Here is a 26,245-nt window from a genome sequence, read left to right as displayed (position 1 = left end):
TCTTGGCCAAATAATATTGTGTGACCTTCCCAGTGAGGGGAGCAGAATAATAATGCACCTATAGAGGATTCACCCAGGTTGTAACCCCAAATGTAGGTTTTTGTGACCTCATGTGTAGTCTCGAAACCACAGTTTGGGAACCTTAATACCTCTTTAGTTGTTGACTACAGAGATTCCAAGTTACCCAATTCGAGGCTGGAGATTGTGGAACAGGCCTGGATTTCTGATTACCCCCATGCTGGTGCATTATGGAATTCGTAGCACTGATTTCAAGAGGCATGATCAGGCACTACAAATCCCACACTGCTTTGGAATGTAAATTCAAACTCAGGACAGACCAAAAAGTCTCCCGCCTGGAATTAGGCCACTTGGCTTCTCTGTGACTGCATAGTCATTTGCAGTTACGTAACTGCAGTGTGCTGCACCTCTTAATTTTAGTTGCTTTCTGTGAGCCTGAGGAGGTAATGTCTTCTTTAAGAGACTGTGTGGGCGGGGGCAGAGGGAGGAGAGGGGGAGCAGGATTGAGCTGCTGGGTTGTTTCCTTCCGTTTCACAGAAGAATTTAGTCTTGTCTGCGTTAGCATCTGGGATTTTGTTTAAGCTCTGATTAACGGATCGGCTTTAGTATCAGCAATCATGGGAGTGGAAGGCTGTACCAAGTGTATCAAATACATGCTCTTTGTGTTTAACTTCATATTCTGGGTGAGTGTCGCGTTTTATAGGGGAGTGGGATTTGCTTGGTTGGGGGGGCGCGGAGCATTTGCGTTTTCTGATTTATGGGTGAGCTGTGGGAGAGAAACAGATATGGCGATGCCCCCCCCCACCCCAGGTTGTTTTTCTGAACAAAAAGGCAGCAGAGCAGAGGCTGCTGATTGTTGTGGCTGAAGAACCGAGGGAAAAAACAAAATCTTGATTTTCAAGGTTCCTATAGGGAAGGAAGGGCCGAGCGAGCTGTGATCTTCCATGGGGGCTATCTGAAAAGAAAATGGTTGCATAGAAGAACAGGGCTCTTAGCTGTTGTTGTCTCCCCCCCCCCCCCCAGCTTTCTTGGGGGAGTCCCGGCTGGTAGGCAGGTTGCAGACATAGGTCTTTTTGCTTTTGGCTAAACGAGGAAGGGGCATTTCTTAAAGTTAGGCAACCACCTGTAAGCAAAATTCTTTTTTTTTTTCTGTGCTCTCCAGATGCTGCTGTTTGAGCACAGATCTAGAAGATGAGATGTTCATTAGAAGAACAGTTCAGATACTTGACAATCCTGAAAACAAAAGACAAACATTTGCAGTTATGTAATACTAGGTGCATGGGGAGCTTTTGGTGTGATTCAAGAGCAGGGTTGGTTTTCTTTGATTTTGATATACGTGCTACAGGTTTTTTTTCCCTCCCCCCCCCATATTGCTATTCCGAAACTTTATATTTTTTTTTGGGGGGGGGGGGGGGAAATAAAGTTTAACAGTTTTGTGGAGACCGTGGTAGAAGCTTGTGACGGGCTGTACGGTGCACATATGTTTTAGAGAGAAGCTATTATTGGGAAAAGCTTGAAGACCTTGCAAATTGCAGTGTGTGTTTAAGATTTCCCAGCCTTAGTAGCGCCCCCTCCTTTTCGGTATTTTGCAGGGACCACACCCCACATATAAGCCTTTTGCCCTCTTCCTGTGGCTTTTGTAAGCTGAACTTTTGAGGATTTTCTGTTAGAAAAAAAAAATCCTAACGAAATTCGGTTTTGCTATCGAAGTCATAGCAGGAGATTTGACCCTGTGATGATGATGATTATTATTTTTGTCATTGAGATAGGATGCTTGTTTTTAAAACTTGATTTAAGTTAGAAATATTTAACAAAACAAGATGTACATAGATAAGTAATAAACATAACCGTCATGTCTGTGCAGAATATGTGTAGACTTACAAACAATAACAAGGCTTAATTGATTGGTACTTATATGTTTAAGCGACTTTATAATATTTGTGTAAATTGAGGCAGTACTTAAGGAAGAGGGCTTAGTTGGGACAGAGCAATCCTAAATCAGGATGTGTAGGATATGATCTCATTCTCGCAGATTTACTGCTGACACTTGGTGTGAAAGAGAGCTTTCCTCTGGATGTAATGTATAGGCAACACATGTTTGGAAATTTTTTAAAATCAAGCCTGGGTGAAAGACAGGTTCTCCAGATCCTGCACATTCCACCCTAAAGCTGCCAGAGACTTGCAGGATCCTCCCAATGCGAAAGTACATGATCTATGGGATCCATCTCCCTTTTCTTTCTGAATCTTGGTTAAGCCGGTGAAGTTGCTCTGGATCTGAGTGGGATCTGGAGGATTTGGCTCTTTTCTTTTTTGCCAGTAGTTTATCCAAGTTGTGCCCTAGTCCCCTGATGGCTTTTAATATGGAAAACATAGGATCTGGGGGATCTGATTTCCTTCATGCTCATCAGAAAGAAGAAAAGGGAGTTAGAACCTGTACTTTCCACTAGGAGGATCTGGTGCATGTCTGGTGACTTTTTAGGTTTTTACTTGTGACACCTACAATGATAGGAGGGAAAGATACAGAAATGCTGCCAATTTTCTTGATACTTGAAGATATGAGAGACTTCTGATTTGGGCTTTATTGTGTAGTTCAGTGGTTCCCAAACCTATCCTGTGGGCGAATATTTGAGACAGATTGGCATACAGTGTTTTCTCTACATGCAAATCTCCTATGAATATTCATTATGGATATCCTGAAAACCTGATTGGCTGTGGAGCCTTCAGCACAGGTTTAGGAACCACTGGGTGTAGCTGATAATTCTTGCAAATCCATGCCCTTAACGTGTGTAGACAAATCTGTAGACGGACTGGAAGCTTGCCATTGATGTATTGTCTGGTTACTTTGAAGGGGGGGGGGGGGTTGTAGGGAAGTCATATTTTAATGTTTGTTTATTAAAACAATATACCGCTTAACTGTTACAAAACAAAGTGGTTTACAGAAATATATATTAAAAAAAGATAAAACACAAATGTAAAAGAACCCAATAATAAAATAGAAAAGCCTCAAGCATTCATATGAATGTGGTAATGAGTGAATTCTTGATATTTTTTTTATTATAATGCTTATGGTCTGCAGACCTAGTCTTATAGCCTACTACTATCCAGTTAAACCTCAAAAGTCTGCTTAAAAAAGGTTTCCCTACATGCTAATTTCACATTAATATTCACTTTGGATATTCTGAAACTCTGATTGGCTGGGGAGCCCCAGGACAGGTTTAGGAACTACTGTTGTAGAGTGTAGATTTTGTTTTTTTTGAACATTGGAGTTTTTCTTGTTTGGTAAAAAAGGTTTTTCACAGGACCTTAAATCTATTAAAATTTGTTTCTGAGAGGGGGCGTGTCAAGATGGCTGCCAGACCGATAGGTTGGTAGAGAGCTCCGAGCGTTTTGGGGAAATTTATTTTACCTTTGTGCGATAATGCCTCATTCTAAAAGGAAGGGAGCGTTAAGGAATGTTCCTCAGCCTACCTTGACGTCTTCCCCGGCCCAAGCGTCTCTGGAATGATACTTTCCCGGCTTCTCCAAGTCTCAGAGGGAAGTAGATCCCATAGCAGGGGTTCTCGGAGAAGCGAGTTCCCCGCCGGGAGAGGAAGCCTCCCTTTCGCCACCACCCACTTCGACGATCCCTCCGTGTCCAGCGTCGATTGCGGCCCTGGAGGGAAACCCCACTGATTCCGGAAGTGTATTGGAGGGGGCAACCAGCGAGGATCCAAGACCGCAACAAACGGCTCTGAAAGCTGATGGAACTCGGTTTCCCTCAGCAAAAAGCCCGGAGGTGACACTGGAAACGCTTTGTGTGATGTTGGACCGGATGAATACTACACTGCAGAAAACCTCAGGTGACGTTATAAATTTAAATGCCAAGTTTGAGGGTTTAAAATCAACTGTTGATTCCGTAAAAGAAGATTTAACAAAGCAAGTGACAACTTTGAGGAAAGAAGTGGACTCGCTTAAGGACTTTAAAGATGTGGCTCTTAAAGATAATATGGAAATGAGGAGGAAAATTGAACAGTTAGAGAACTATAATAGAAGGCTTAATCTCCGTCTTCTGAATTTTCCCAAGTTAACAGGGGTAACCCCGATTGACACATTACGTAGATATTTGACTGAGATATTAAAAATTCCCCTAGACTCTATTCCTCCAATAAATAAGATTTATTTTATTCCTAAACCAAAGGGGGAATTACAAGGTATTGAACAGAATATGCCTGACTTACAAAATATCTCTGAAATATTGGAACAATCTATGGAAATAGTATTGGATAGAGCTACATTAATAATTTCTTTGGTTTTTGAGCAAGACTACAACAATATCTTAAGACTTTACTTCTGGAACTCCAAAGCTCAATTTTGTGGATCTAAAGTCTGGATGTATCCAGACGTGACAAAACAAATACAACAGAAAAGAAAGGCGTTTCTTGCTTTGAAACAAAAGACAATGGATATTGGGGGATCTTTCTTTTTGGCATATCCGGCTAAATGTGTAGTCAAATTAGGTCAAACTAAATATAATTTCTTTTCACCGGAACAACTGAAATCGTTTCTAGAAATGAAACAACTGAAGTAATATGTAGGAAATAATTTGGAGAAATGGCAGCTTTTACTTCTGTAAATGTTATTTGTTTTGATTACTTCTCTAATTCTATCACTCCCCCCTCGTGCTTTGAGGTCTAAGAAAGGTTAATTGTGTTTCTTAATTGATTAGTTTAATTCTAATCTTCTTTTCCTGTATAAGATATTTCTTCTTTTCCATTTTTTTTCTTATTCTCTTTTGTGAGTTTTGAATAATGCAGGATGAGAATATTAATATTACTTGCCTGTTTTATGTTTGCAAGGTTATCCTTGTAAATGATATATTGAAAATATAAATAAAGAATTAAAATTTGTTTCTGCACAAATGACATGGTAAATTTATTCCACATATAAGGTGCCACATAAAGCCCTAGATCTGTTAAGGCCCATCTAGCTCTTGTTAATTGAGGCATAATCATTCTATTGTCTTGCAGTGATCTAAGTACTCTTTGTGGTGTAGGAGAGGGTCTCAGCATTCAAGTAACTTGGCCCCTGCTCATCGTATGCCTTATGGACTAGTCAGAACCTTTAATTGTATTATATATAGTATAAGCAGCCAGTGATATCTTAAAAGTATGGGGTGATATGCTCATATTTTCTTCCATTACCCAACAATCTAAGAGCAGCATTCTGCACCGTTTAAGGTACAAACTTGATATTCCAGCATATACTGCATTAGCATAATCAATTCTAGATACAAATAATGCATGAAATAATGCATGTAATGTTCTTTTCAGCAAAATAATGCTTTATAGAAAGTAACAATATCAGGATATTAGAGAGCCTTCCTCATGACTTCTGAATTTTGGTCTTCAAAAGTCAGTTGGAAGTCGACCAACACCCCCACATAATTTAACTTTACTGACAGAATAGACGTACCTAACAGTGTTGGAATGCAAGTAGGTTGAGGACTCTGTGCGTTCGGCACCTAACCCTTACCGTTCAGTGAATCCAGACTGCCCCAATTTGACTGCCCCTATCGGACCGACCGTTCGCTTGTCTATTAGATTGTAAGCTCTTTGAGCAGGGATTGTCTCTCTTTGTTAAATTGTACAGCGCTGCGTAACCCTAGTAGCGCTCTAGAAATGTTAAGTAGTAGTAGTGATCCAACGTGTAACAGAGTTGTCAATATTCAGGACTAATCAAATGATCCCAATGTGATGTTGAAACTAAACAGTTTTGCAGACCAGTCAGATCTAAATCTAACTGGTTAGTTTTAGCCAATATTAGAATATCATCTGTATAACGATAAACCCTCACCCCAAACTCCTGTATAATGGTGCAATAAAAATTAGAGTGAGATCCAAAATGGTGTCTGTGTAACAATACCTGCTGTGTCTCGGAGCTCGAAGTATGTGGAAGAACAGTGAGGTTGGTGAAGTTGCCCTTTCAAGGCCTTCTCCTGTTTGATGAGGAGTTGGAGAAAATTGTGAAGGGCCTGGGTGAGGCTAAACCCCAGCGCTTGCCTGAAGATAGGCCTCGGCCTTCCTCTAAGGGTGCGGCGGTCCACTCCTCTTACAGACCTCGCTTCCGTGAAGCTCGAAGGTACCGCCCGGGGCGTTCTGCTGGGTTCACTTCTCGTTCAGCAGAGGAACTCCTTTCGCTCGGACAAACGTTCCACAGCCACTGGCTCAAGGCCTGGAGTTCAGGGGCGACCCTCTCAATGATGGTGCGCCGGCCCTCTCCTCGAGTCCTGTCATCGGAGGACGTCTTTCCCTCTTTGCCGAGGAGTGGGCCAACATTTCCTCAGATCAGTGGGTCTTGGACCTGATCAGAGACGGTTACAGAATAGAATTCGACGCCCCTGTAAGAGACGTGTTTGTGGAGTCCCGATGCGGTTCTGCCGCCAAACGGGCGGCGGTAGAGGAGACTTTACAAGGTCTGATTCAGATAGGGGCTGTGTCCCCGGTACCTCCCGCCGAACACAGCTGCGGCCGCTACTCCATCTACTTTGTGGTGCCACGAAAAGGAGGGTCTTTTCGCCCTATTCTGGACTTAAAAGAATTAAACAAGTCCCTGAGAGTGCGGCATTTTCACATGGAAACCCTGCGCTCTGTCATTGCGGCGGTACAGCCAGGAGAGTTTCTCAGGTCTCTAGACCTGAAAGAAGCTTACTTGCACATTCCAATTTGGCCCCCGCACCAGAGGTGTCTGAGATTTGCGGTGATGGGAAAGCATTTCCAGTTCCGGGCCTTGCCATTTGGCCTCGCCACAGCTCCCCGCACCTTTTCGAAGGTTATGGTGGTAGTAGCTGCCTTTCTAAGGCGAGAGGGTATTCGGGTTCACCTGTACCTGGACGACTGGCTCATTCGAGCAAACTCTGCTGCAGAGAGTCAGCATGTAACAGCCAGAGTGGTCTCAGTACTTCAATCTCTGGGCTGGGTCGTCAATTTGGCCAAATGTCACCTGACCCCCTCGCAGTCTCTAGAATATTTGGGGGCCAGGTTCGACACAGCCTCGGGGTATGTGTACCTACCCGAGCAAAGGTGGTGCAAGCTTCAGAATCAGGTCCGTCTGCTCCTGAGGATGCCCCACCCGCGAGTTTGGGACATTGTCCAGCTGCTTGGATCGATGACGGCCACCATGGAACTGGTGCCCTGGGCGAGAGCGCACCTGAGACCTCTACAGTATGCTCTACTCCAAAGATGGTCTCCAGTATCTCAGGATTACCAATGCAGACTCTGTTGGCTCCCTGCGGCCCGACTCAGCATGGAGTGGTGGCTCTCAGACAGCATGCTGCGGCGAGGAATGCCGCTGGCGCTCCCCGATTGATGCCTAGTGGTGACAGATGCCAGTCTGAAAGGCTGGGGCGCACATTGCAAGGGGAAGCATGCCCAGGGTCTGTGGACACCCGAGGAGTCGGAGTGGTCCATCAACCGCCTAGAGTTGAAAGCGGTGTTTCAGGCGCTTCTGGCCTTTCAAGTGACCCTGGAAGGATTGGCTGTCAGAGTGATGTCAGACAACACGACAGCAGTGGCCTACATAAATCGATAAGGCGACACTCAGTGCAGAGTTCTAGCCGCGCAGGCCGAACAAATTTGCCACTGGGCCGAGCTGCATCTACAGTTTCGGCAGCTCACATTGCAGGTCAGAGCAACATGCAAGCCGATTATCTAAGCAGGCATCAGATCGATCCAGCAGAATGGAATCTGGCAGACGAAGTATTCCTGCAGATCTGTGCCAAATGGGGCAAGCCCGTGATGGATCTAATGGCGACAAGCACCAATGCCAAAGTCCCGTGCTTCTTCAGCAGACGGAGAGATCCTCGCGCGGCGGGGTTGGATGCCTTGGCTCAACCCTTGCCTCCGGGCCTACTGTAGGTGTTCCCTCCGTGGCCCTTGATAGGGCGAGTGCTCCTGCGGATTCGGCTGCATCCAGGAGAAGTTCTCGTCGCCCCGGATTGGCCCAGGAGGCATTGGTATGCGGACCTCCGACAGATGCTCGTAGAGGATCCCCTTCAGTTACCTCTGGTTCCCAACCTGTTGTCACAGGGTCCGGTGACCATGGAGGACGCTGGCCGATTTGGTCTTATGGCCTGGCGATTGAGAGGGCGCAATTAAGAGGCAGAGGCTATTCCAATAAAGTAATTACCACTCTCCTGCAAGCCCGCAAGCATTCCACTTCCATGGCTTATGCTAGGATTTGGCGCCAGTTTGAAGTCTGGTGTGCTTCCAGAGAGATCACACTCCTGCGGGCTCCTGTCTCGCCGATTCTGAACTTTTTGCAGGATGGTGTACAAAAAGGCTTGGCCTATAATTCCCTGCGGGTGCAAGTGGCAGCGTTGGCCTCCCTGCGTGGCAAGGTTGAAAGCGTGTCTTTAGCTGCTCATCCGGATGTGGCACAGTTTCTTAGAGGGGTGCTTCAGTTCCGTCCTCCCGTGCATGCACCTTGTCCAGCTTGGAACCTGGGGCTAGTGCTGAAGGCCCTTCAGGGTGCTCCCTTTGAACCGCTTCGGCGTGCTTCAGAGAAAGATTTGATACTGAAGGCCGTCTTGTTAGTGGCCATTGCTTCGGCGAGACTGGTGTCAGAGCTCCAGGCGCTGTCCTGTAGAGACCCTTTTCTGCAGTTTTCAGAGTCTGGGGTCACGGTTCGGACCGTGCCTTCCTTCTTGCCTAAGGTGGTTTCAGCGTTTCACCTAAACCAACCTATTTTCTTGCCCTCCTTTGTCGAGGAGGAGTTTCCAGAATCTTTTGGGCAATTTCACCTGTTGGACGTGCGCAGGACTCTGCTGCAGTATCTGCGAGTTACTAACTCTTTCAGGACCTCTGATCATCTGTTTGTTTTGCTATCAGGTCCTCGCAGAGGGTCTCCAGCGTCTAAAGCCACTATTGCCCGCTGGCTTAAAGAGTCTATCTTTTCAGCATATTTGCTTGCCGGCCGGCCTCTGCCTGATGCCTTTAAGGCGCACTCCACTAGAGGAATTTCCTCTTCTTGGGCTGAAACTGGAGCACTCTCTCTTCAAGAGATTTGTAGTGCAACAACATGGGCTTCTAAGCTCTCTTTTGCCCGACATTACAGGCTGGATGTGCCTGCCAGGAGGGACGCACATTTTGGAGCGCAAGTGCTGGCACATGGTGTGGCTTGTTCCCACCCTATCTAGGGATTGCTTTCATAGATCCCATCTGTAATGGCTGCATCTGCTTGATGACAAGGAAGGGAAAATTAGGTTCTTACCGTGATAATTTTCTTTCCTTTAGTCATAGCAGATGCAGCCATGATCCCTCCCTGTCTGATGCTATCTGCTGTAAATCTATTTCAGGTTCTGTTCGTGTTTCCTGGAGATTCCGCCCTTGGGAGAAAGTCGGAAAACAGTCTTCAGGATTCTTGTTCAATTAAAGGAGGATGACTTAATTCCCTCCAGTTTCATGTTTTGGAGGATGAGTTTATTCCCTCCAGTTATGTCTCAGTGGAGGAAGAGTTTATGCCCTCCGGGAGGATGTTTCATTCCCTCCATTCTGAGTTAATGCCCTTTGTTGTAGGGCCATCGTTCGCTGTGAGGAAAGCTCATGTTATTCCCATTGCAGTTTGCCATGCTGCTTTGGAAGCTTCAAGTACTGAAGAGAGGCAGTGGAGCAAGCTGGTATGAGGCACTGAAAAAAGTGTGCTCTCTGTCTCCCTCTGCTGGTTGATGGACACAACCCATCTGTAATGGCTGCATCTGCTATGACTAAAGGAAAGAAAATTATCACGGTAAGAACCTAATTTTCCCTTAGATAGTGGTAAAAGGTTTAGAATTTGGCGCCGCTGCTCCCTTTTTGCTCCTGAAGTTGGTGCACCAGATTCGGAGGCTTCTTTGTCAGTCAGAACCCAGGGCTGCCTGGGATTATGCTTCAAGTTTATTAAAAACTTTCAGTCCTGCCCAACAGTACAACTGTAAAAGAAATAGGAAAAAAGTTGAAATGACAAAATCCACATTGATAGGACACAGCTGGAAAGAGGGCAGAAGTACAATTTTATATATAGGAAAGCTGGGAAGAACATTAGGAATAAGGGAACTGTCTGTCAGGTAGCTACCACCAGAGACTGCAAGTCTTAGGAATAAGCATCACTAAAAAGGAAGGTTTTAAGCTCTGTTTTAAAGAAATAAGTAATCTGTCTGAGATGAGAAGGCCAGGTCGTTCCAGAGTTTCAGCCCTGGACTGAGAACATGGTGTTCAGGCTATGCTCACGAGTGGTTTCTCGAGGGGAAGGAACATTAAGAAGATTTAGTTGGGCAGATCTCAGAATTCTAGTTTGGTAGTAGAAGGTAAGAAAGTTCTGATCAGCAAGTGTCTTAAAAACCAGCAGTAGGATCTTATAAGCGATTCTGTAAGAAATGGGAAGCCAGTGAGATGCTTTTAGATGAGGGATGACATTATCATATTTTTTTTCAAACTATGTATAATCTAGATAGCGGTATTTTGGATTAGCTGTAGGCGATGATGCTCCTTAATTCGAATCCCTTGATAGAGTTGCAATAGTCTAATTGAGAGATTACCAAAGAATGTATTGGGATATTGAGGGCTGGGGAGATGCAGTAGAAGTTGGATGGATCTGATGAGACATAGCTTATAAAAGAGCTGCTGTATCTCTTTGCTAATCTGATTTTGAAAAGTGAAATTTGAGTCAAAAATAAATCCAAGAATACATGTTGAATATACCCGGGGAACTGGGAAACTATTCAGAAGAACAAGAGATGAAAAATCTATAGTAAACCTTTAGATTTCTCTGGATTAGGTACAAATTTATTATCAGAAAGCCAAGTAGTTATAATATTGAGTTTAGAAATCATCTGTTGGATAAATCAGTTGAATGTCATCTGCATATACAAACATCATTAAGTCTACAGATTGGGCCAAAATAAGTAGGCGAGACAAAAAAAATATTAGCGGAAAGGGGAAAGTATTGATTTTTGGACACCTACAGGAAGGTGGAACAGGATGGATAATATATTTCTAAATAAGAAGAAAACCACAGTTTTACCTCTTGAATGCAGATGAGTGAGGAGAGAGGGGCGAGCCATTAAACTGAAAACGGCAGAGAGATCTAAAGATAGTAGAAGCACTTAACGAGATTTATCTAGTAAGTAACGGATAATATTGGTGAGGCCTAATAATGATCAGGCTTCCGATCAGGTACCGCATACAGTTCAAGCTTCTCCTACAAACCTACAAATGCACTCAATCTGCAGCCCCTCACTACCTCTCTACCCTCATCTCCACTTACGTTCCTACCCGTAACCTCCACTCACAGGGCAAATCCCTTCTCCACCACCACCAACTCCAGACTCCGCCCTTTCTGCTTTGCCTCACCCTATGCTTGGAATAAACTCCCTGAGCCCATACGCAAAGCCCCCTCCCTGCCCATCTTCAAATCCTTGCTCAAAGCCCACCTCTTAAATGTCGCTTTTGGCACCTAACCATTGTACCTCTATCCAGGAAATCTAGACTGCCTCAATCTTGATTGACTGCACTTTTTGTCCTTTAGATTGTAAGCTCCTTTGAGCAGGGACTGTCCTTTGTTAATTGTACAGCGCTGTGCAACCCTGGTAGTGCTTTAGAAATGTTAAATAGTAGTAGTAGTAATGAAACTGCGCTATGATAGCGGAAACCAGTTTGATTGGGGTGTAATACATTGGTTTTAGAAACAAAAGAAGTAAGCTGTAAATGAAGTATGGATTCTATGATCTTGATGAGAGAGGATAGATTAGCAATAGGGTTGGTAATTAGATGAATTACTAGTGGAAAGTTTAGGATCTTGAATCTTTGGGTAATCCATTCCTGAGGAACCAACCCAGATGCAAAGGTCAAAGTAATCATGGATTGAATTAATGGAAGAAGTACTGACATTTTTCACTAAGAAAGAAGACAAGGGATCTAGAGCTGTAGTAGTAAGTTGTATCTGGGTAAGAATTCTGCTAAGTTCTATAGATGAGGGGACAAGAAATGCAGATAAAGTACTGACAAACATAGAAGTTTGATTTGGGGATGAAATAGAGATAATAACAGAGATGACTGAGGGATCGGTAGTATGACTGCATAAAGTATGTGTGACAGAACAGTGTGTTTTAAGCCTGCAAAATGTATTGGTCATTTCCTGAAGTTTATTTCTCTAGTTTGACCAGCAGGTGGTGCATGTTTGTTTTTGAAACTGCTGCAGAATCGAGACTGTATTCTTTGTTAAACTTTTTGGAAAGACAGTCTGCAGTATAAGATTGTTGTTTTGGTCTCTGATTGGCCCAGGAACCCATTTTCATTTGGATTTTACTGGGTTTTTTCCCCCCAGTCTTAGCCCGGGAGAAGAGAGATACAGATCTTTGCTGAGGCCCTAGGTTCAGTTATATTTGATTTATCTGTGAGCAGCTTATTTTCTGATGTCCCCAGGTACCCTTTAGAAATGTTTTAGATATAGTTCAGTAACCTGTTGTTGTTTGCTGATTGCACTTTTTGTTTCACTCTTCAATTTTTAAGACAATTTTCAGTTGTTGACTCCTCCTGTCTAGACTGATAAAGAATCCTGGTGGTTAGTGTATTTGGGTCTGTGAGTGCTTTCTGGGAACTGTGGGACTACTGGGAGTGTGGCCCAGTAACCTAGAAATCGGTGGGATAATTTGGGAGCGGGAGACTCGCCTAGAGAGGCAGTTGTGACCTAGTCAGTGGGAGGAGGGTGCTAGTGTAGAGCACAAGCGGCAGGTGGATTTGAGCTGTTTTGGGGATAGACTCTAAGTGGCCGCAGGGTAACCCCAGGCGGGTGGCTAGGCGTTTGGTGACAGTATTTTAGCTAGAAAGTTGAGTGGTCAATGATTTGGGCCAAGGGAATAGAGGTGGTCAGTAATTTTATAATTGGATAATGAGGAACCTAGAGGGTAACCATAACTATTTCCTTTCAGCCTGATATAATTCATGCTTATGAAACTGTAATACAGGAGTAAACCATGGCTTGGATTGTCGTCTAGAAGAAGTAACAGAATGGGAAGACAAGGGTGCTACTAAATTGTAAGCAGCCTTCAAGTTGGAATTCCGTTGAACACTTTGATTGGCTAACGAAAAAGTGGAGAAGGAAGATACCTAAGGGCAGATTCTGAGGTAATGATGCAGCAGTAATTTTAGTAAGATCTCTAATTAGTTCTAACTGTAGGGGCTGGCATTGAGTGGTGTAGTTAATCTGAAAAGGGTTGAAGAATGATCGGGCCATGGTACAGGACAAAGAGTGGTGAGTTGCAAGGAGGATTCTTCAGAGGCTAGCGATAAAAGTAAATCAGGTATATGGCCGTAATGGTGTGTAGAGCTTATCGCATGCTGAGTCTGATTAAGATCTAGAAAGAGTCGAGAGGTTGGAGGAGTGTAAGGAAATAGCACTATTGATATGAATGTTGAAATCTAAAATTACAGGATGAGCACTGCCAAGACAGTGCATAATGAAATAATAAAAGCCGCAGATGGTGGGGGTGGATTTTAAATGAATACAAAGTCTAAAGAACCAGAGACAAGGAAATTGCTAAGATGTAACTGAGTTTCAATAGGCGGTATGGGGTCGAGATTCTGTAGAGAGAGACGTAATTTTGATGAGAAAATAACTTCCAACCCACCACTGTGTTGAGTAGAATGATTGTGATAGAGATAGTTATAGCCTTGGGGGGGTGGGGCAGCTTGATCGAAGTAAGAAGTATCTGAGTCCATGAGACAGGTTTTAGTGAGACATATGTCTACGTGGCTTTCTAAGGTGAGATCATGAAATTATTTCCATGAACAGAGGTAACAGTTTATAAGACACATCTTTGGGGGGGGGGGGGGGGGGGGGGGGGGGGGGGGGGGGGGGGGGGGGTGTGCAGGTGCCCGTTCACCCTGTTTGGGTGTGCTCCCCCTGCAGCTCCTAGGGTTTTCAAAAGTGCTCGCTGAGGCAGCACATATACCAAAAAACTAAAATAAAACAGTTGGGGCTAGTTAGCTTTATGCCCTTTGTCAGGGGCCAATGTTATTGGTAAAGAACTAAGGGAATTTCCCTCTAGGCACAGCCAGAGAGCCGGTGACAGCAGAGATGCCAGAGCCCTGGGCTGCAGTAGGCCAAGGCAATCAGATATGCCTGTGTGTGTCTGCCACGTGGTAAAGCATGCTGCACGGCCTTCAGAACCAGCATCTGAGCAGGAGTAATGGATTATTTTTGTAGTGTGTAAATGTGGACTTGGTCTGTCTCCTCTCTGTGAGCATTTTACATTCTGTTCCCTTCCCCTGTTTATCTCAAATGGATACAATTCTCTCTCTCACAATATGCCTTCCAAAGTATGTTGGCAGTTAGAATCCTCGTCTCTCTCAATTCATTCAGACTGGGAGGCTAAATCCCTGGTCATGTGATGTCTTTTTTCATTCCTTTGCACCTGGGGTCCCTCTGCAGGGGGGTACTGGTGGTTTTTAGCTCCAGAGCTTGACCCAGATGGTTAAATATGCCCTGCACAGGTCCCCTCTTGGGACTAATTCTAGTTCTTACCCTAACCATTGTCCTCTTGGTGGGGGTCCCCAAGGGGATTGGTGGAGGACCCGTTTTGTGGTCTCAGCACTGTAGAACAGAACTGGGTTGTTCTGGGGCGTCCGAGTTTTTTGGAGGGAGCAGAGGAGGACTCGGTGGTCCTCTTAGGCTTCCAGTCTCTCTTGGACTCCAGTTCCGATGACGCTTCCTGTTGGGAGGCTATTGAGGAGCAATTCCATGGGTTCTGGCCATTTTGTCATGAAGAGCTGTTTCATGTCTTAGATGAGGTCGCAGGGGCCATGGCTGTGAATATGGTTAAGCCTCTCACAGCAGATTCTTGAGGGCCTGAAGCATTTTTCGCTCCATATGGCCCTCCTTTGCTTGATGATGGTAGAGTGGGAGTCCCTTGGGTGATCCTTCTCAGGGTCGCTGTGGTTCTTGCTAGTCTTTTCCTTCACTGAGGACGTGAAGAGGTATTGGGCCTTCCTGAAGGTGAGCGCCATAGTTATTGCATTCACAAAGGTGACCATTGTACCTGTCCAAGGAGGCTTGGCCCTTAGGGAGCTCCATGAAAAGTATGTGGAGCAGCAGCTCTGCCTGGCCTTTTCAGTGGGAGCGCTAGCATTCAGGCTGCTATTTGTGGCAGTTACAGAACTATATGTTGGTTGGTGCCACAGTTCCCGGAGACTTCTCACCTTCAATCCGGGTCAGCCGTTTTGGGCAGACCACCTATACGATCTCGTCCATGTGGCTTTCCGCTCAGTGGGTCTCTACTGGTTGTGGCATCGCCACTGGGTGCGGATGCAGCTTCCAAGAAGCTTTTGAGGGCGAAGATCAATGTGACCCGACTGGGACCTCATCAATCAAGGAGATATTTGTCTTGGGCATGTGGCACAGGGCACCAGGTCAAGCTAGGGGGCATCCTGGTCCATGAACCTCCTGGGGAACCAGGCGGTCTGTCTGGCTCTGCAGGAGTTTTAGCCGCTCTTGGCAGGGAAAGCAATCCAAATGATGAACACCATGGCAGTGGCGTATATCAACAAGCAAGGTGGAACCAGGAGTTTCACAGTGAGTGGAGATGCATCTGCAGACTCTCTCAGTGGTCCATATTGCGGCAATGATAATGTGCAAGCACATTCTCAGTTACTCTCTCCTGGATCTGGGAGAATGGGAGCTGGGGCTTCAGGCCTTCCAGCTCATTGTTGACCATTGGGGGATGATTCGTTTCAAATTGATGGTATCCAGAACCTGTGAGAAGGAACCCGGCCTCTCTGGGGTAAATGCCCTGTTACAGCCTTGACCTCTCTATATTTTCCCTCCATGGCCTCTCTTTGGTTGCTTGTTGCTCAGAATTGAGTGTCATCTTCATCTGGTCTTGCTGGTGGTGTCAAATTGGCCTTGCAGACATTTGGTATGCTGATCTCTGATGTCTGTTGGTGGAGGACCCACTTCCGCTGCTCAATAGTCGGGGTCTGCTCTGGCAAGGGCCGGTAGAGATGGAAGATCTGGATTCTTTTTGGCTTATGGTATGGCCATTGAGAGGTAACAGAAACATGTTTTTTTTTCCTGTAGTGACTTCTATCTTGCTTCGTCCCAGAAAGTCTTCTAAGTCCCTGGCTTATGTCGGGATCTGGTATGTGTTTGTTCCTGATGTTCTTGGTTTTCTGCAGCAGGACCTGGAACAGGGACTGACCTTGAGTTCCCTGAGGGTCCAGGTGGCTGTCCAGCTTTCAGGTGAAGGGCATCTCTTTGCATAGAAAGGTAGCTTGGTTTCTGAAGAGGGTGGTGCATCTGTGCCCCTCTTATCCTTCCTTTCCTTCTTGAGACCTCAGTCTGATCCTCCGGGCTCTGTTCAAGCCCCCTGCACTTTGCATCAAGAATCCTACCCTCGACAGTATTTTTGGTGGCCATCACCTCTGCTAGGAGGGTTTCAGAATTGCAAACCCTGTCGTGTATCTCTCTTTCTTGGAGGATTCTGTGTCTTTGTGCAGGGTACCATTCTTTCTTCTGAAGGTTAGTTTGTTGTTTATTCATGAATTTGATATACGGCTAAGCAAAATCTGATCAAAGCAGTTTACAATAATAAACATGACAGTAAAGAATTTGCACACATACCCTAAAAGGAAAAAGAGAGGAAGGCTCGGGTAAATCAAGGAACAGGCAAAACTAGGTAAGGCCATTCCCTATCTCACAGGCTCAATAATGCAAGAATATTGAAAGAATTTGCACACATACTCTAAAAGAGAGGAAGGCTCGGGTAAATCAAGGAACAGGCAAAACTAGGTAAGGCATTCCCTATCTCATAGGCTCAATAATGCAAGAAAATTGAAAGGTCATAATCATGTTTTAAGGAGACCATATGCTAATTAAAAAAATATGCTTTAAGATGAGACTAAAATAAAGCTGAGGATCTAGTACTGTCAAAACATTCTAATCCAGGAGATGGAAGAACGAAGTACTAGAGATGGAGTATAAGGAATAATCAGATAAGAAGGTAGTGTCTCTGTTCCATGTGAATCAGGTTTGTTTGCCCTCCTTTGTGGCGCAGGGTTTGTCACCGGAGGATTGGAGGCTCACAAGCTGGCCGTCTGGAGGATGCCATTCAGGTACCTCAAGTAGACGAATGAGTTTCATATCTCAGACCATCTCTTTGTGCTTTTCCATGGCCCTTGGAAGGGTCAAGTGGCCTTGAAGGTCTCTTTCGAGGTGAATTAAAGTGGCTATTGAGTCTGCTTACATCTATCATCCAGTGCCTCGGGGTCTCGAAGTCCACTCTACTAGTACTCGGGCTGCTTCCTGGGCGGAGGAGATCTGGAGGGTGATGACAGTCATTACTTCATTCGTTTGCTAAGCGCTACAGATTTGATGTGCAAGCCAGAGCCTGCTCGGACTTGAGCTGTCATTTGGAGAGCCTCATCTTCCCCCACCCAATAGATCTCCTCCTTTGATATGTCCCATTGATTCAGAACAGCGGAACTGATGCTATGAAAGGAGAAATTCTTACCTGCTAATTTTATTTTCTTTAATCGGTGACACTGTTCTGAAGTTTTGCCCTTGGAAGAGCCCGGCCCAGGGTTCTGGGTGTGCTCTGTACTCCCTTTTAGGGCTTAAAAAAATCATTTTATGATTGGCAACCATACAGGCTTCTGTGATATGGCTATATCCTGGTATATGCAGGGTAGCGAGTGCCACTCTGGTGTTTTGCTTGCTTGATTATTATTGCAGCTGCAGTGCTTGATGGGGCATGGGTGTGTTACAAAGGGACTTTCTGCTGATTGGGCAGATGCATACTGGGTTGCTTCAGGGGAGGTAGGAAGGGATAACACCCATTGGTTTAGAATAGTGCCACAGACTAAAGAAAAGAAAATTATCAGGCAAGACATAGTTTTTCCTTAATGTATATATAATGTTTTTCATTTGGAATGCAATGGGTAATTGCTTTGTATGATTTTTGAATCTTTTGGTAATGCTCCTCCTCCCCCCCTCCCCTGACTTATGTTTGGACAGGATAAATATTGAGCAAATAACCTACTTTCCTAGTGAAATTTTTTTTTCTATAAAAATAGTGGTATTACATTTAGGAAATTGTGGAGAATTGTTTTTTCCTCTTTTCAAGAGCTTTCAGAAAGTGTCTCCATGGTTTGGAGGAATTTGAGCTTGCATTAGAGGAGTCTTAAGTGTTTTCCATATTGAAAGCTGCCGCACCATCTGGATCTAGTTTAGTTTAGAAAGAACTTTTATTTGTCAGTGCTTGACTTGAAATGATGCCATGTCCTCATCTGAGGATTAGTAGCAGGGAAAATTCTACAGGATGAAAATTTTGGAGGTTTAAACAAATATTTTGATAGTGTGTTGAAGGAGAGATATGTGGAGGGAGGAGCCGAGCAAATAAAATATAAAACATATTTTTGTTTCTGAGAGCTACTCTTTTGGTTATCATGATCTTAGTAGTGTATTTTACAAGGGAAATTCACTCTCTGAAATATAAAGGAAATTCATGCCCAAATATTTTACTATTTTCTTCCTCTTCTGGACTTCAGCTTTGCAAGTTGCACATGAGGAGTGTGGTTTTCACTTTGAGATTCTTTTATTAAGTACTAAAACTGTCCTAGTCACTCTCCTAGCGAAATTCAAGCAGGAAATAGCCACAGGTAAAAGTATACTTCTTCAATTCGACATGTCAAGCATGTTCGACATGGTAAACCACAATATACTACTAAGACTCCTTGGCCACTTTGGGATTGATGGAAATGTACTTAATTGGATCAAGGGTTTTCTAACCACCAGAACATACCAAGTAAAATCAAACTCAAACATACCACCACCGTGGAAAGCAGCCTGTGGAGTACCTCAAGGATCACCATTATCTCATACTCTTCAATATAATGATGATCCCACTAGCAAAGTCCCTATCCAATTGAGGCCTTAACCCGTTCATCTATGCAGATGACGTTACAATCTACATTCCCTTCAGACAAGACCTAACAGAAATAACCAATGAAATCAGTGGCGGCCTGAACATCATGGACTCTTGGGCAAACTCATTCCAACTGAAACTGAACACTAAAAAAACACACTGCCTCATTCTGTCATCTCAACATAAGTACAAACCCACAACCATAAACACCCCAGGTCTCAGACAGCCTAAAAATACTCGGAGTCACAATCGACTGCAACCTTACCCTCGAGAGCCAAGTAAACTCGGTAATAAAGAAAATGTTCTACTCAATGTGGAAACGTAAACGATTATCCCGAGAGATATTTTTCGAAACCTAATACAATCAATGGTCAGCCATTGCTTTTGACTCGTAACCACTCGCCTCCACCTACCCTCCTCTCTTCCTTCCCGTTCACATTAATTGATTTGATTTGCTTACTTTATTTATTTTTTGTCTATTAGATTGTAAGCTCTTTGAGCAGGGACTGTCTTTCTTCTATGTTTGTGCAGCGCTGCGTACGCCTTGTAGCGCTATAGAAATACTAAATAGTAGTAGTAGTAGTAGTAGTAGCCATGCCGATTTCTGCAATGGAATCTACGCAGGATACAAAGAACAACTCACAAAAAAACTCCAGACCGCCCAGAACACAGCAGCCAGGCTGATATTTGGTAAAACACGATTCAAAAGTGCTAAACCCCTCAGAGAAAAGCTGCATTGGCTCCCAATCAAAGAGAAAATCATCTTCAAAATCTGCACTTTGATCCACAAAATTATCTACGACATAGTCTCAGGATACATGACAGACCTCATAGATTTACCAACCAGAAACAGAACAGAATCATCATGATCATATCTAAACCTACATTACCCAAATTGCAAAGGACTTAAATACAAAACAACTTACGCTTCCTTGTCATCAAGCAGATGAAGCCATTACGTATGGGTTTTGTCCATCAACCAGCAGGGGGAGATAGACAGCACTGAACTTTTCACAGTGCCTCATGGCCAGCCAGCTCCACTGCCTCTTCAGTATTCTCTATCTCCCCAAGCAGGGTGGCTGCAGCTTCTTCGAGCTCCATCAAAAATCTGCCTGGGGGTGGCTCCTGGCTTCCCAGTTGTTAGCCGGGATGTTAGAGGCTATAGCAGTTTCACTTTGAAGGCACATAGGTTAGCCCTTTCCCTGCCTTACCCATGCCCCCGTGGATGTGGACATATTAGCTTGCTTTTCCCTGTCCTTTCCCACTCAGTGGATGTAGGCACATTGGTTCGCCTTTCCCTGCCTTTCCCACTCATCTGAGCCTCCGGAGTTCTTATTACCTCTGCTTTCCTCACAGCGTTTATAAAAAAAAAAAAAAAAAAAAAAAAAAAATGGAACAGAGGTTTTTCTTTGATTCTTCTATGGGACTGGAGCTGTGATACTCGGTCCGGTGAGGTAAGAGTGTTTTCTAACTCCTCCGGGGTGGGCCCGCGATCGGGGCGTTTTTGGCGCGAATCCGCCATTTTGAATTTTCCCGCCGTTTTCGGCGATGGCTGCAGAGAATGTAAAGTGCTGTTCCCGGTGTGGCAAGCGCAAATCAGCAGCGGGGCTCTGTAAATCATGCTGTTCAGGTGTAAGAGCCGGTCCGAGCATGGCGAGCGATGATTCTTCCCGCTCAGAGCTGGCAGCGGACGCCATTTTGAATTCTCCGCATGGCGCGGCCTCCGTAGAGACGGAGAGCCCTGAGCCCGGGGGGGGGGGGGGCCTCGAATTGAGGCTATTCAGGGAGCGGCTAGCCCCGGACGGGATCTGGGTGCCCAGGGCGAGTTTTTTCTCCCCTGATTTTGTGTTGTTATTGCATAAAGCATGCATGCTGAAAAGAGCTGTCCCTCAAGGGTCGTTTGAGGCCCCTTCTATTGTCTCCCCGGTGGATTCTGGCCTGGGACTGCCCGCTGAGGCTATTTTCCCTGATAATTGGCATAAAGAAAAGCGTAGAAGGGCTAATTCCCCTTCAGATTGTGCAGCACCTCCCCCCCCCCCCCCCCCCCCCCCCCCCCCCCCCCCCCCCGTGGTCGGGCTGTGAGGATTCGGAGAGTTCTGGCAGGCCTTCGTGGTCTGAGGAGCCAGAGTCAGGTGCAGAATTACCACAGGATCTGGATGATCCCTCCGCGGTGAGGATTTTCCACCGTGATGAGCTGCCAGCGCTTATTTCAGATGCCCTACAGGTCCTTTCTATTGAAGAGCCTGACAGTGGCACGGCCTCCTCTGTGAATCCTAGGATGGCTAGTACCAAAACGCCTGCTCGAGCCTTTCCTTTGCATGACTCCATCCAAGAGCTTATTTCCGCTCAGTGGGCTGACCCCGAGGGACCTTTGAAAGTTTCCAGGGCTATGGGGCAATTATACCATCTGCTTGAGGAGCATTTGGCTCGCTTTGCAATGCCTAAAGTAGATGCCCTAGTCACTGCGGTGACAGAGAACTACCCTCCCTGTGGAAGGAGGAGTTGCCCTGAAGGATATACAAGACCGTAGGCTGGAATCAGCACTTAAACAGTCCTTTGAAATTGCAGGTCTTACTGTTCGGGCGTCTGCATGCAGTTGTTATGCTGCTAGAGCCTGCCTGGCGTGGTTGCAACAGGCAGTGGAACAGCCCGGAGATGGAGCGGAGCCCTTCTCGGATGTGGCTCCGCGGCTGGAGTCGGCCTTGTCCTTTTTGGCTGATGCCCTTTATGATATTGTCAGAGCTTCGACTAAACAAATGGCAGTAGCAGTGGCGGCTCGCCGTCTTATTTGGCTACGACATTGGGCAGCGGACATGGCCTCTAAGCAAAGGTTGGTGAAGTTGCCCTTTCAAGGCCTTCTCCTATTTGGTGAGGAGTTGGAAAAAAAAATTGTTAAAGGCCTGGGAGATCCTAAACCCCAGCGCTTGCCCGAAGATAGGCCGAGGCATTCCTCCAAGGGCCAGGCGGTCCACTCCTCTTATAGACCTCGCTTCCATGAAGCTAGAAGGTACCGCCCGGGGCGTTCTGCTGGGTTCACTTCTCATGCCCGTTTTTCAGCAGAGGAACTCCTTTCGCTCGGACAAGCGTTCCGCAGCCACCGGCTCTAGGCCTGGAGTTCAGGGGCGACCCTCTCAATGATGGTGCGCCGGCCCCCTCCTCGCTTCCTGTTATCGGAGGACGTCTTTCCCTCTTTGCTGAGGAGTGGGCCAATATTTCCTCAGATCAGTGGGTTCTGGACCTGATCAGAGATGGCTACAGAATAGAATTCAATGCCCCAGTAAGAGAAGTGTTTGTGGAGTCCCGATGCGGTTCTGCCACCAAACGGGCGGCGGTAGAGGAGACTTTGCAAGGTTTGATTCAGTTAGGAGCCGTGTCCCCGGTACCTCCCGCTGAACACGGCTACGGCCGATACTCCATCTACTTTGTGGTGCCGTGAAAAGGTGGGTCTTTTCGCCCTATTCTGGACTTAAAAGAATTAAACAAGTCCCTGAGAGTGCGGCATTTCCACATGGAAACCCTGTGCTCCGTCATTGCTGCGGTACAGCCAGGAGAGTTTCTCAGGTCTCTAGACCTGAAAGAAGCTTACTTGCACATACCAATTTGGCCCCCGCACCAGAGGTTTCTGAGGTTTGCGGTGTTGGGAAAACATTTCCAGTTCCGAGCCTTGCCTTTTGGCCTAGCCACAGCTCCCCGAACCTTTTCGAAGGTAATGGTGGTAGTAGCTGCTTTGCTCAGGTGAGAAGGTATCGGGGTTCACCCGTACCTAGACGACTGGCTCATCAGAGCAGACTCTGTAACAGACAGCTATCAAGCTACAGCCAGAGTGGTCTCAGTACTTCAATCTCTAGGCTGGGTCGTCAATATGGCCAAAAGTCACCTGACCCCCTCGCAATCTCTAGAGTTTTTGGGGGCCAGGTTCGACACAGACTCGGGCTATGTATACCTACCCGAGCTAAGGTGGTGCAAGCTTCAGAATCAGGTCCGTCTGCTCCTGAGGATGCCCCGCCCGCGGGCTTTGGACATTGTCCAGCTGCTGGGATCGATGACAGCCACATTGGAAGTGGTGCCCTGGACGAGAGTGCACCTGAGACCTCTACAGTATTCCCTACTTCAAAGATGGTCTCCAGTTTCTCAGGATTATCAATGCAGACTTTCTTGGCTCCCTGCGGCCCGACTCAGCATGGAGTGGTGGCTCACAGACAGCATGCTGCGGCGAGGAATGCCGCTGGCGCTCCCTGATTGATGTCTAGTAGTGACAAATGCCAGCCTGAAAGACTGGGGTGCACATTGCAAGGGGAAGCATGCCCAGGGTCTATGGACACCCGAGGAGTTGGAGTGGTCCATCAACCGCCTGGAGTTGAAAGCAGTGTTTCAGGCGCTTCTGGCCTTTCAAGTGATCCTGGAAGGATTGGCTGTCAGAGTGATGTCGGACAACACGACAGCAGTGGCCTACATAAATTGACAAGGCGGCACTCAGTGCAGAGCACTGGCTGCGCAGGCCGAACAGATTTGCCACTGGGCGAGCTGCATCGTCAGTTTCTGTCGGCAGCTCACATTGCAGGTCAGAGCAACGTGCAAGCTGATTATCTAAGCAGGCATCAGATCGATCCAGCAGAATGGGAACTAGCAGACGAAGTATTCCTGGGGCAAGCCCGTGATGGATCTTATGGCGACAAGTTCAAATGCCAAAGTCCCGTGCTTCTTCAGCAGACGGAGAGATCCTCGCTCGGCAGGGTTGGATGCCTTGACTCAGCCCTGGCCTCCGGGCCTACTATATGTGTTCTCTCCGTGGCCCTTGATAGGGCGCGTGCTCCTGTGGATTCGGCTGCACCCAGGAGAAGTGGTCCTCATCGCCCCGGATTGGCCCAGGAGGCCTTGGTATGCGGACCTCCAACACATGCTAGTGGAGGCTCCCCTTCCTTTACCTCTGGTACCGAACCTGTTGTCACAGGGCCCGGTAGCCATGGAGGATGCCTGCCGCTTTGGTCTTATGGCATGGCGATTGAGACGGCGCAATTGAGGGACAAAGGCTATTCAAACAGTCATTTCCACTCTCCTGCAGGCCCGCAAGCATTCCACTTCCATGGCTTATGCCAGGATTTGGCGCCAGTTTGAGTCTTGGAGTGCTTCAAAAGCGATCACACCCATGCGGGCTCCTGTCTCGCCGATTCTGGACTTTTTGCAGGATGGCGGAGAAATAGGCTTTGCCTATAATTCCCTGCGGGTGCAAGTGTTAGCGTTGGCCTCCCTTCGTGGTAAGGTTGAAGGCGTGTCTTTAGCTGCTCATCCAGATGTGGCACGGTTTCTTAGTGGGGTGCTTCGGCTCCGGCCTTCCGTGCGAGCACCCTGTCCAGCTTGGAACCTGGGGCTAGTTTTGAAGGCCCTGTAGGCTTCTCCTTTTGAGCCGCTTCGGCGAGCATCGGAGAAAGATTTGACACTAAAGGCCGTTTTTCTTGTGGCCATTACTTCGGCGAGACGGGTGTCAGAGCTCCAGGCGCTGTCCTGTAGAGACCCATTTCTGCAATTCTGAGTCCGGGGTCACGGTTCGGACCATGCCTTCCTTCATGCCTAAGGTGGTTTCAGCGTTTCACCTAAACCAGCCTATTTTCTTGCCCTCCTTTAAGGAGGAGTTTCCAGAATCTTTTGGGCAGTTGCACCTGTTGGATGTGCGCAGGACTCTGCTGCAGTATCTGCGAGTTACTATCTCTTTCAGGATCTATGATCATCTGTTTGTTTTGATATCAGGTCCTCGCAGAGGGTCTCCAGCATCTAAAGCCACTATTGCCTGCTGGCTCAAAGAAACTATCTTTTCAGCTTATCGGCTTGCCGGCCGGTCTCTGCCTGTAGCCTTTAAGGCGCATTCTACCAGAGCGATTTCTTCCTCTTGGGCTGAAACTGGAGCGCACTCTCGTCAAGAGATATGCAGTGCAGCAACATGGGCTTCGAAGCTCTCTTTTGCCCGACATTACAGGCTGGATGTGGCTGCTAGGAGGGATGCACGTTTTGGAGCACAAGTACTAGCGCGTGGTGTGACCTGTTCCCACCCTATCTAGGGATTGCTTTTTTACATCCCATACGTAATGGCTTCATTTGCTTGATGACAAGGAAGGGAAAATTAGGTTCTTACCTTGGTAATTTTCTTTCATTTATTCATAGCAGATGAAGCCATGAGCCCTCCCTGTATGATTGTCTGTATGCTGTGAATCTGTTTCAGGTTCTGTTCTTGTTTCCTGAAGTTCCTTCCTTGGGAGAAAGTTGGAAAACAGTCTTCAGGATTCATGTTCACTTATAGGAGGATGAGTCCATTCCCTCCAGTTTATGTTTTGGAGGATGAGTTTATTCCCTCCAGGAGGTTGCCTGTATCCCCTCCAGTTATACAATAAGGAGGACAAGTTTATTCCCTCCAGAAGGATGTGTTCATTCCCTCCTTTTGAGTTCATGCCCTTGTTAAGGGGCCATTGTTCGCTGTGAGGAAAGTTCATGTTATTCCCATTGCGGTTTGCCATACTGCTTTGGAAACTTCAAATACTGAAGAGGCAGTGGAGCTGGCTGGCCATGAGGCACTGTGAAAAGTTGAGTGCTCTCTATCTCCCCCTGCTGGTTGATAGACACAACCCATACGTAATGGCTTCATCTGCTATGACTAAAGGAAAGAAAATTACCAAGGTAAGAACCTAATTTTCCCATCTTGGGCAGACTGGATAGACCGTACAGGTCTTTATCTGCCGTAATTTACTGTTACTATGTAATGTTTATTTAGCAGCACCATCGCTGCCCCAAACAGCTCACAAATATAAATGAGCAGGGAGTTTAAATAGCATGATCAAGGTCACACGAGAATCAGAATTGTGAAAAAAAAAAAGCAGGTCTAGTAACTTGGAGCAGAACTGTGAAATTAAGAATATTACAACCTATATCATGACTTAATTTGCTGTCATTTTTTTTTTCAAACTGCCTTGAGTTGTAAGCTCTCCTTAGGACAAGGAAAGTTTAGTATACCCAAATTAAAAATAAAAAAGGTTATCTAAATCTAATAGCGTTAAAATACAGGAGTATAGGCACCACATGGCCCAAACCCAAGGAGGACTGTACAGTGCCAGGTTACTACTACAGGCCACTACACGTACCGACCTATGAGCTAGAGATCAAGTGTAGTTGATCATGCTGCAAACAGTGGAGGAGTGGCCTAGTGGTTAGGGTGGTGGACTTTGGTCCTGGGGAACTGAGGAACTGAGTTCGATTCCCGGCACAGGCAGCTCCTTGTGACTCTGGGCAAGTCACTTAACCCTCCATTGC

General features: G+C 46.2%; 1 protein-coding gene across 1 annotated transcript in view; it reads left to right on the top strand.

The window, feature by feature from the left end:
- The first annotated feature begins 529 nt into the window (after window positions 1-529).
- Window positions 530-26,245, top strand: part of CD81 (CD81 molecule) — a 205,697-nt gene continuing 179,981 nt past the window's right edge. The window contains exon 1 of the mRNA XM_030201213.1: window positions 530-701. Coding sequence (XP_030057073.1) covers window positions 636-701 — 66 coding nt within the window. The 5' untranslated portion in view covers window positions 530-635. The remainder of the gene's footprint in view (window positions 702-26,245) is intronic.

The sequence above is a fragment of the Microcaecilia unicolor genome, chromosome 4 (assembly GCF_901765095.1).
Source record: "Microcaecilia unicolor chromosome 4, aMicUni1.1, whole genome shotgun sequence".
Classification (NCBI taxonomy): Eukaryota; Metazoa; Chordata; class Amphibia; order Gymnophiona; family Siphonopidae; genus Microcaecilia; species Microcaecilia unicolor.
The sequence above is the reverse complement of the archived record's forward strand: the minus strand, read 5'-3'. Positions and strand labels throughout refer to the sequence as shown.